The 12,263-nt window shown below is 40.2% G+C and overlaps 1 protein-coding gene across 1 annotated transcript in view; it reads left to right on the top strand.

Moving 5' to 3' along the window:
• Positions 1-8,199, top strand: part of pepd (peptidase D) — a 73,507-nt gene extending 65,308 nt beyond the window's left edge. The window contains exons 12-15 of the mRNA XM_064336105.1: positions 129-277; positions 2,008-2,192; positions 4,869-5,060; positions 7,576-8,199. Of these exons, the coding sequence (XP_064192175.1) occupies positions 129-277; positions 2,008-2,192; positions 4,869-5,060; positions 7,576-7,725 (676 nt within the window). The 3' untranslated portion in view covers positions 7,726-8,199. The remainder of the gene's footprint in view (positions 1-128; positions 278-2,007; positions 2,193-4,868; positions 5,061-7,575) is intronic.
• Positions 8,200-12,263: the final 4,064 nt, after the last annotated feature.

Below are 12,263 nucleotides of genomic sequence, written 5' to 3'. Positions count from 1 at the left end.
TAATTGTGAATGGTCAATATACAGTGTGTAATAAAGAAAAAAATGGAGCTAAAAAAAAATTGTCAATCTGCATTTCAGGGCATGCACTTGTGCAGTTTTAACAATGATGGATTTGTTGTTTTTTGCAGTCTGTTCGACATGGGCGGAGAGTACTACTGCTACAGTTCTGACATCACCTGCTCCTTTCCAGCCAATGGGAAGTTCACAGATGATCAGAAGGCCATCTATGAGGCTGTGCTGAAGTCCTCCCGCGCTGTCTTGGCCGCCATCAAGCCAGGTATAGGCCCTACCTCCTTCCCCCTTCGTTTTATTGAATTTCAGGTTGAGGTTGAATTGGCTTGAGCTGGTTTTGAAACCCATGTTTGTCGTCATTACTGTTCTTCTGCCTTCATGGAACACCTCAAAGCATGTAAAAATCTGGTGTTTGTAGCTCTTCTTATTGATACACTTTTTCATTGGTAACCTGTAATTGCCTAAAATCTCTAGGAGCAGTATTTTCTTTGGCATAGAGAAACTTATCCAATTCCCACACATCCATGTCTTTCTCTGTAATGCCCTGGTCTACCTTCATCTGGTAGATCTTATGTGGTTTGCAGCACACACAGTTCACCTCCTAAGGCTCTTACATGCCTCATAAAGGAAGCTAGTACATATTTGATGGTCCTTCATGATATGGCATTCAATTCCGTTAAAGCTAATCAAGGTTATATTAACTGCTCATTCCATGGTTTCTTCCTTCCACAGATTATTTGTATTCATGACAGCCATAAATGCAGTTTAGTAGTTCTCTAGAAACTAGCTTCTCTAGAAACTAGGAGCTTCTCTATATATGAGTTCAGAAATCTTGGTAAACGTCACATTTACATTACATTACAGGCATTTAGCAGATGCTCTTATCCAGAGCGACTTACACAACTTTTACATAGCATTTTACATAGTTGTATCCATTTATACAGCTGGATATATACTGAAGCAATTCCGGTTAAGTACCTTGCTCAAGGGTACAATGGCAGTGTCCTACCCGGGAATCGAACCTGCAACCTTTCGGTTACAAGCCCAGTTCCTTACCCACTGTGCTACGCTCCGTCCACATCACATAGCCCAACCGGTCATCCTTGGGCAAAACTCACATAAAAGCATTGGTTATCACAACCAAATGGTGTTTGTCTCAAGGTGGGGGGAACTACTTTTGGGTGAGATGATCCGTCTCTGTGGGGGACTACCCAGGGACGTGCAGGAAACTGACTTCTCAGAGCTCCTCGGTATCTCTAGATCTCCCTCCACAACATCCGAGGGCAGGCAGCACCACCCGGAGCTCCACAGCGATTTCTCAGCAGTGAGGATCAGTGTATCACTGCTTCAGAGAGTGTGTAGGCTGCCTGTCAACAGATATCCCTCACTCACAACTGAGGAGGGAGGGGCAGCCATCTGTAGACTGTTTCAAACAACCAGCCCCATCCCACCAAAAATTTTAAAAGTGCACACTCAAAACCATGCCTTCTTGGAATTTCATGGGGAGCAAAAAAATAATGTTTTTTTGTCATTTTTTGGAATAAGTTAGCAAAGAAAAGAAATTCCTTGTGGGCATTTAGCAAAAATAAAAACCTGTCAGCGACAGGCTTCCTGGATTCAAAGTTGTGAACTGCACGTTATGAATACAAATTTATCGTCTTTTCTCTCTCCCGTATTAATCTCTCCTCCCTCTTACTGAAGACACGAGGAACAGGTTTGGCTTTTGTGCTGTGGTGCATGTTGCTCAATCATATGTGATATAGTATCACGGGTAGTTTCACAGCTGTGGCCTTTTGAAGCTAACCCTCTTTCTGCTCTAGCACTGGTGTGGCAACAATCTTGGTAATGGTTTGGAAATCGACTCCACTGGTGAAGCTTTGTGAAATGTTGCCATATTTTTGTCTGAAAGCAGCAGCGGTTGGGCAGCTGTCATTATGCAATGTGCAAATAGATTATGTGGCACTGGTTAATTCTGGTTATGTATCTCGTCGTCAGGGGTGCTGTGGACAGCCATGCATCGCATGGCCGACCGTGTCCACCTGGAGGAGCTGGTGAAAGTGGGAATCCTGCATGGCAGTGTGGACGACATGCTCAAGGCTCACATGGGTGCCGTCTTCATGCCCCATGGCTTGGGTCACCTGCTGGGCATCGATGTGCATGACGTGGGCGGGTACCCAGAGGTCAGTATGCATCACGGAGGGCTTCGGACAGACTAGGGTGACCACCTTTGAATAGCCCAAATGCAGGACAACGGCATGATTTTCTGTACAGGGAATATCATTTGTTACCACCTGATTTAGAACATGTGTGCATGGCCATACTCTGAAAAGGGTTTACTATGGTGCAGAAAAAACATATTTTATATGATATATGGTTTCAAAATTTGTTACATTTTTTTAACAAAATGCAGGATATTTTCTGTAGTTGTGGTGATTCAGGGGAAAAGGGTCAAGATATGGGACTGTCCCACAGAATCCAACACAGGTTCTTACCCTAGCCCAGACAGAGAGTGATAGAGACTCTTACGTGTGTGTGTGTGTGTTTGTGTCTGTGTGCGTGTGTGCGTTTGTGTGTGTGTGTGAAAGAGAGTGAGGAGAGAGAGACTGGTCCTTAGTGTACTGGTATTCTTCAGCTTCTGGTTTGCAAGAATCTCCTGCCTCAGAAAATTTGATTGCTTTGGAGATTTTGTGTGTTTTGTATTGAACAAACTAAGACTGAGCTTTAACCAAGGCTGAATTTGTCTATATTAGGTCATTATTAATATAATAAGCATTTCAGTCAATAAAGCACCAAACCTAAGCCAGGGTGACATTTTGCTCTGTATGTGGGCGATCTGTTGGTGTCTGCGCTCGGCTTCACAGTTCCAGGAAAGAAAATGAGATTCCAAGTCATTATATTTGCTGAAAAGTTTTCTTTGTTTGTGAATTTATTTGTCACAAAAAATCAACTAAATTTATGCTTATTCATCCATAATGTTTACTTGGCAGTACCTTTGACCAGAATGCTTACAAATTCAAGTACTTCGTAACGCTGTGGTATTTTTCATGCACTGTGCTTTTCACTTAAAATAATTTAAACTTCTTTCTTGGTTTGTCTTCTTGTCATACAGTTCTGTTCTCTAATAACATGCTCGCCGTCCCAAAAAGCCCCAACATCCTAAGAATCAGTCAGATAAGAGCTTACTCAGTTGTGTTAATTGCTGTTAGCTTCAATTTATTTTGGTTTTTGAACATCCCAATATTCACAAACCTGAGGTGGGACTCATTCTCTGAAGATACAGCCTCTCTTGTATATCGCATTATCCATTCATTTTTTTATTAAACTTGAAACTTTGGCTTCTGGCTTTCAAACAACTTTGTCTTCTCAACATTTGTGCTTTGAATATGAGTGAGGACACATCGATGAACTGTTGCTAAAATCAGTTCGCGTGTTAGCCATTTTTTAAAGGGGCTTTCATTAAAAACCTGTTATTTGCTAATATAATTGTTTGTACTGTGCCCTCCGAAAGTAACAGCACAGTGAAATGTGTTATTTTTTTATTTGAGACCAACAGATGAATCTTAGACAAAAGTACCAGTAATCAGCTTTTATTTCATTCCATTTACATGTGTATATGTTGTACCATTTTTACAGAAACAGCTGCTTTTTGTGTTTAGTCACCCAGAATTGGCACCCTTTCATGTCAATTTCTGCATCTTTTAGGTAATAGCGAGCATAGTGCACACCAATGTGCAAGTCTGGGGAGAAAAAAACCCAAAATTAGTATGGCAGTATTTTGAGTTTCACGGAGAAGATGCTACAAACCCAGTTTGCCATGTGCCTGAAAATCGTCCCTTGTAAAGGAGGAAACACTAGCAATTTATTAGCTCATCTGCGTGCCCGTCACCCAGCCCAATACAGTGAGTGCCAGATAGCAAAAGAGAGCCAGAACCGGACTTGTATTATGCTAAAGAAGTTGCGGTAATGAGAGCAGAATAAAAGAAAAGCTGTTCATGCATGCTGTGAGCCACTAATTGCCACGTATTCTATTCTCAATTACTAAGAAAGTTTATTTGGCCTCGTACTGTAAAAACGCTCGTTCTGAAAGCAAAAATTGTGAGCCCTGCGGCTGGGTGTTTGGGTCTCTGCTGCGCCATTGCCGGCTATGGCTGGATGTCCGCATTGGCGAGGCAGCAATTGGCCGAGCCTTGTCTGAAAATAATAGCGGGTAAGCCGGCTAGTTCTGTTGGTCCCATCGCTCTCTGTCAGCCACTCCAGGTCAGGCTGGGTGTCTGCGGATGCACAAACCATGGTGACCTCATAACCCTCCAGTAACACGGGTAGTACGTAATTGGTGGTGCATCTGCAGTGTAAAAAAATTGAGAATAGACAAATCGGAGGAGTCGCGTGTCTCTGGCTCTGTTCCCCTGAAGTTGGCAGGAAGGGTGGCTAGCGGGAAATCAACAAGTTAGAGTTTGGGTTGGGGAAAAATCGGGGATAAAATATGAATTACAAAAAAATAGATTTTTTTCAGGTTGATCTTTGAAATACTTGCATCCCATACATTTCAGTCAGCTCTGAAGTTAGAAGCCAATACCTATTGCCTCTTTTTTGCATTGATATTACTCATTATATTTCTTTGTATTCTGTACAAATGCCCTAGTTGTTGCTGCTCTCATGAAATCCATTTAATGTATCGTGTTTTTTGTGCTGGATGTGATCAATGAATCAATGAAAGCTGGGTGATCAGTTCAGGAGATAGTGGTGGAAAAGAATACTAATATTGATAAAGCCAAAACAAAAGGATGCTTAGTTGTTCAGCCACATAATAATAATAATAATAATAACCATGCCTGTCTCCTGTGCTGTGCGGTCAGGGTGTGGAGCGGATCGATGAGCCAGGTCTGAAGAGTCTCAGGATGAACCGGGTGGTGCAGGAGCGCATGGTGCTGACGGTAGAACCTGGGATCTACTTCATCGACCACCTGCTGGACCAGGCCCTGGCCTCCCCCGCCCAGCGCTGCTTCATCAACAATGACGTGCTGGCCCGCTTCCGCGGCAGCGGAGGGGTCAGTCCGGTCACACCCACACACCAACACACACACCACGCACCCACACACACACCCACACACCCACACACACACACACACACCCACACACCACACACACACACACACACACACACACACACACACCACACACACACACACACACACACACACACACACACACCCCACACACACACAACACACACACACACACACACACACACCACACACACACATACCACACACAGACACACCACCCCACCACACACACACACACCACACACACACACAACACCACGACACACACACACACACACCCACACACACACACACCCACACACACACACACACACACACACACACACACACACACCCACACACACACACACACACACACACGTGTGACTATCCAGCCCCCTCCCCGTACACGCACACGAGCGTGCACACAGACATATGAATATATATCCCCGCTATGTACAGATAAACACATTCTATATACTACTGCAATTGGCAATGTGCAAACATTGATTCAACAAGTATTTATGTTGACAGAAATAAACAAGACCATATTTGAAAAGCTCTATTTAATGCTACTTGAAACCTTTAGTTTCACCATGTAGAAATTACAGCACTTTTTCTGCTTAGCCCACAATTTCAGGGCACAAAAATGTTTGGGTGTGTTCTGTTGTTCAGTTCAACATAATGAACAGAGTTCTGCTAATGAAAGTCAAGGGGACCATTATGATGCTGAAGAATAAGGGGGAAAAACTGTCTGATACATTGGTCAAACCTTAGGTCAACCAAAAGCATCTGTTTGGAACATTATTAAGAAGAAAGAGATTGCTGGTGAGCTCAGTATTCACGAAGGGCCTGGTAGACTAAGAAGACCTCCACAGTTCAAGACCAACAAATTCTCACCATAATGAAGAAAAAGCTCCAAACACCTGACCGATAGATCAGAAACACTCTTCTGGAGGCAGGGGTGGATGTGTCAGTTACTACTGTCCGCAGAATGCTTCACAAGCAAAACTAGAGAGGCTACACTGCTAGATGAAAACCAGATCATTTAATCAGATCTGTGTGCCTATTGTTATTTTTTTTTTATTGTAAACTTTGGATTGAAGCAGACAGAAGTGTGAGTCAGAAATATCTATTGTTTGAAAAAGGCCACCATAACTTGTTGGCCACAAAAACAGGAAGGCCAGGTTACAGTTTCTAAAAAAAGTACCTAAAAGATCCTGCAAAGGTCCGGAAAAGGGTCTTGTGATCAGATGAGACCAAGATTCACTTGTATCAAAGTGATGGCAGCCAGTTACAAGATAATGATCCCAAAAGTACTGCTAAAACTACACACAAAAAGTGTGTTTTTCAAAGCCAAAAACTTGGAAATTCATGACTGGCAAAGTCATTCACCTGATCTGAATCCAACTGAACACCTGTAGCAAGCAGGAGCTGAACATGGCTGCAGTACAGGGCATCACCAGAGACGATACTCAGCACCAGGTGATGTCTATGACATCACCGACTTAAGACATTGCCTTCAAAGGACATGAAACAAAGTATTAAACATGACTACTTTTATTTACATAATATTAATATATCCCAAACATTATGGTGCTCTGAAATGGGGGGCCTGCTACGTACAAAAAGTGTTGTAATTTATACACGGTGAAACAAAAGTGTATAAAAATAATTGTAAATGAAAGGCGAGTGTGCTCTTTAACCACACATATATACAGCATTTCGACAAGTAGTGCTCTGCTCAGGGAAAACCCCATTTCCCATTATTCTTGAAAATATATGTAAGCTACTTTCATGGTTTAGTAAATGTTAGTAAGGAAATAATGTTATCCTTTAACGAGAGTAGAATATGTTTTTTGTTACAGAAGGAGATGTTTTGGTGATTTTCTTGCCACTGCTTAATGCCTTGAGGCCAGGTGTTGACTTCAGACAGCTTGGGCATTGTTATGAATTTGTATTTTACTGCCTTATGTAGCCAACGGTTATTATGAATCCTCTCTCTGTCAGCAGACCCAATTTGGCGAAGGTAGAAGAAATAGAATAATACTCTGAGAATCTTAAATCACATTTCTGTCAGAGTGAAACATGTCTGGCATTGACTTGTGTTCCCGAAAACCAATTACCCTTTATGTTCCCGTGTTACAGATTTAGAATTTAGGAGATTTAATTCTGCGTTCTGTTTTATTAGTCAGAAATGCCATTAGTTGCATGTATATGTGAAAATTAATAGTAATATGTGAAAATAACCAAAGTGCTCTGGGTCTAAAAAAACCTTTGCTTCTTGCTTTCTTGCTACTGGATTCCATTCATGCAATTTTGTAAATTATTTTAATCAACTGAAAAAACTTTTAATGTTCTATGAGGATTTTTCCATCCAGGAGTTAATTTTTTTTTTTTAAATGGCTGACCTGGAAATAATGCGTAATCTGAGGAACATCTTGCCTGTTTACTCCTCGTGTGTTGCCGGATCTGAATGGCGACGTTGTGCCTGCGCTGAATTTCCTTTCTCGCGCAGGTGCGCATCGAGGACGACATCGCGGTGACCGCCGACGGGGTGGAGCTGCTCACCTGCGTGCCGCGCACCGTGGAGGAGATCGAGCAGTTCATGGCCGAAGGCCACGACTGCTCCAAGGCCTTCAGTCCTCTGGTCAGCCAGAAGTTCTGAGGAGCTTTGGACCTGACACACTTCATTTTCACGTTGGCCAAGATTTCTGCAACAGCGCTATGGTTTGGTTGAAACACAAGTCTGAAAATCGCCAGATAAAATCTATGGGGTGAACGACTGCAATAAAAATGTGTGACCTTTATAACCAATTTCTTTTTTATGATATCAAAATATCATACATAATACCATATTCCATATACCATAATACCACTTTCATTTAATTTACATTATTCAACTGTATACTGTATTAGCCAATAATCTGCTTGAATTGTAATAGTTATATTGGTTATATACCATTTTGAAGAAGAACATCACATCAATTTTTTTTTCTGTGGCGAGATTTGCACGCTGAAAATCAGTATTAAATAATTTTGCTCACATCAGCGCCTAGCACATTGCTTTATAATCATTTGGTGTAACATTGAATCATTTATTCCACTCTTATAAGACCAATAAACTTTCTGTAGCACTAAACCATTGTGTTTTTTCTCCCTGCTGGGGAAGTGAGAATTACGTCAAATGTTTAATTTCTGAATCCAGCAGTTCCAACAGTCAAGGCACTCTGAATACTGAACACAGGCGGTATTGTATGCTAAAACCCCTCACTTGACCTACATTTAAAATACTCTATATTTTATGTGATTTAATAAGTATTTTTGAAAATTACAATCATCAATTAAATTTCTGAATTTGCTGATGCGGATTCAAACAACAAGTCAAAACAAAATATATTCCTTTATACAGATTAAATAATGTTATTAAATGTTAGAATAATGAAGTGAAATCATACATTTGTTATTGAATGTTGGCTCACTGCTTATAATTTAGAAGAAAACAGAAGAGATTAAACCAGGCATTAATTTGGAATGACCAGTGAAGTGTGAGAGACCGATGCACCAGATCTTGCCAGAGTGTTACCCTCTTCCAGTTTCAACGCAACAGAAACAAAAGGAAACAAGCTATAAAAACTCACATGTTTTGGAACGCACAGCCAACAAACCACCACCAAAATAAAAAGAGGAAAACCCTTTTTCTTCACGCCTCCAAAACCAACAAAGTGGCCATCATAAATACTCATGATGGTCGGGTATTGAGAGTATGCATACCCTGATTGAGTGATTGAGTTAAAGTGTGTGTGTGGGACACACATTTATGATAAGGACTGGCTTATCTAAAACCTGACAAACTGACTTATTAATTTAAGTGACTTTGTTGAAAGCAGGGCTAAGCACCATGATATTATCGAAACGATTGATGGTTTTACCCTCTTTTTCACAAGACCAAATATGAATATGTTGGGAAGTAATTCAGCTCAGCTCCCGAATACCTCTACCAGATGGAAATGTACTGCTTGCTTGCAGTCAATAACTGTTAAGTCCAGCCAGTAGTGTTGTCTTTACATTTGGGCAAAATATTATCCATGTGAAAAGGCCAGTCATACCATGTAGACGTCCACTTGAAGCTGGAGCTCCCTCCAAAAATGTAAATTCCAAACTGACAGGCCTCATCAATCATTATTTACAAAGACATTAAGACTTCTAATAGATGATTTCAATTTAATGTCACAGATTTACATTCAAATTAAAAATAAAAAAGAACCCATGATCCTTATGGTATTCTGTGGCCATGCTGGAGCCCAGACACTACCATTAAATAGCACCACCATAAATAGCTGTTTTGTTGTGACTCTTCATAGATAAGCTCTCCATAAGAGAACAAGTTTGTTCACGGTCCATACAATATCTATATAGACGCTTTCATCGGACGCACGCGCGTTGCCAAGGTTATGCGCTTGGCCCTAAGTTAACTTCCGCTCTGTGTTTGTTTATTATTGGGTTTGTGTTTACTGGCTAATAGGCAATGACACAGATTACAAAAGTGAAAGTTAAACTGATGAGCAGACTGATGTTGGGCTCAGGTTGTTGTGCTGTGGGGTGCAACCTGACCTCAGGAACAAACTACATTTCGAAAATTTGTAAAAATACATAATTTAACTTTGTAATCCCACTAGGGAATTGTGAAACTATTTGATGAATCCCTGCGATTATTATGGCTGGTGCTTGCCCGTTGTTACTTCGTATTTTTGAGAAATAACTGGACATCGTTACCTATTAAAATGTAAGTCCTGTAAAAATACACATAATAAACTGTTTTAAAAAATCAACTTCATACATACACATTTAGTAATACTAGCCTCATTTACTATATCAACTTAAGACAAGCAACACGCTCGTAATTATCTCATCGCGACCCATTAAAGTCAATGGCGCAGACATTGCTTCATAATTTAAAACTGCTTTCCTAACGGCTATTTTGTAGCGACTTGGGTTACATCAGTGAATATGTACGGATTCCTAGACGTGCTGATAAGAGACCACCCTTTCTCATATTAACCTCCAATACGCACGACAGGATACCAGCAAATTTATGTCAAGTTCCATTCATTTATATGGGGTGGTCGATACACGTCCCCTTAGCAACCAAAAGCTAGCGCTGGACCACCTCTGACTTATTTGCCGGCACACAAAAAAAATCGTTAAAGTACTGAAAAAATAACTACAGGAGGATAACAAGGACATTTTTTCCTACATAACTAGGTACAGGTTGTTACCGATATTTTGCCTATTTCATATATAGTTGCGAATCAGTTTGCGCTTTCCTGTCTGTCGAACGAAGGTGGTCGAATAAGTGCTCTCACTCTAGCACTTACTTCGTTTCAGATAACAAACTCATGATAAGCGATAGCTAAGCTGACCAGAAACAAACCTGAAATAGTTATGAATTAGCTAACTAAATTGATCGTAGCTAGCTAGCTAGCTAAACGTAGCTAACATTGTATAAATTATGCACAGTAATGTTAGATTAATGCTAGTAGTTGATAAGCTACGCTTTAGCTACGTTTTGAACTAACGTTATGATACCTGTTTCCAATGACTTGACAGCGTTACATTACCTGATCATTTTTTGTTGTGGTAGCCTAGCAAGATGACTCAAACTATTAAGAGCCACAATGTTTTTCCATCAATGCATGCTATACAAATAAATAACCTACAGTAATTGCATTGGCTACACATGCTGCCCACTAGCCCCAGTTTGTGTCTCTAATCATCGTTTTTAAGCAATATCACAGTTATTGTCCCATCTTTCATCCATGCAGTGCCAAGTGGTCATGATTATTCAATTTATACACATTGTCAAATCTCCTAGGATGGTACAGTAAGCTACACCAAGCATATGTAGGCCTAGTATGCATTGTATATCAAATATTTTTCTTATTTCTATTTTATTTATGTTTCTAGTTAAGCAAAGTGACATAAATATATATTTGGTTTAGAAACAAGCCAAAGCAAAATGAGTGATACTTTTACAGGGCCCTATTTAACAATCAAGGAGCAATATGTGCCAGTGCTTGTTTCATTGCTGTCCGTTTTTAATACCACTATTTAAAATAAAAAATCACCACTTCAACTAAGTTTCATTAATCGCAGACATGCACTTGATAAGGTGAATTGGCACTATAGAATCTCCACAGCCAACCAGTCCCTGTTCTCCTGTTGTATTTTCTAGATCCATTTATATACAGGTAACTTTTCAAAGATTTACTCAGTCATTGACCTATGTCCTGCCATAAGCATAAATAAAAGAATGTTGTTGGTGTGTTCTGGGCTCAATGTATGGAGTAAGTAGCCACAATTTTAACAGATAACCACTGTCTCCTAACAGCCTATGTAAATGCGCTGCTCCAGATGCTCAATGCACCTACACTACACAACCAACACATATCTTACGCTATTTGACAGGCATAGAGCAACGTTCCTTGTCTCTCATTCAAGTAGCTTACATTGATTAACTGCATACAGGTGCAATGCCTGAAATAACCAACATTGGACTGCATAACTAAATTCCACTTGCATATCAAATGGTCAAATTGAAATAAAATATTTCTTGCATCTGTGTTATGCATGTAATGCAATCAATTAATTAATATCTCAAAAATAATGTTTTAACCTTTCATCTGTCCTAACGGTTTTACAAAGCAGCAGACTGCAAATGCCCCACCAGTAGTGTGGCCTTGTATGGATCGCTATCTATCACGGCAGATGCAGACGTGCCTCTGCTGTGTGTAGCCTAATTGTGTATCTTGTTACAGCATTGGAGTGTATGGAATATGGAAGCGAGTTCATGCTTATGTTAGTGATTATGTTCTTGCCGAACACATGCTGCATCCTACTCTATGCATAATGACATCACATTGACAAAGGTAACACACAACCACCTGCCATAGAATTTGTCAGATTTTCTGGAGCAGAGCAGATTGTGGGTTCAGATTGAAGATTGTTTAAGATTTATAAATCACAGATGCATAAAATGTAAATATGTAAACCAGTCTCTGGTTTTTTTTTTCTTTTTTTTTTGAGCATAAGCAAAATTTGGGAAATGATTATATGATTATGTTTATGTTTAAATCCAAGAATATTTTAAAAAATGTGTCCCCATGTTCAGTGGTCAGAAAATTCCATCTTTTCCAACTTTACATT

The sequence above is a fragment of the Anguilla rostrata genome, chromosome 5 (assembly GCF_018555375.3).
Source record: "Anguilla rostrata isolate EN2019 chromosome 5, ASM1855537v3, whole genome shotgun sequence".
Taxonomy (NCBI): Eukaryota; Metazoa; Chordata; class Actinopteri; order Anguilliformes; family Anguillidae; genus Anguilla; species Anguilla rostrata.
This window is presented reverse-complemented; position numbering and strand designations above follow the sequence as displayed.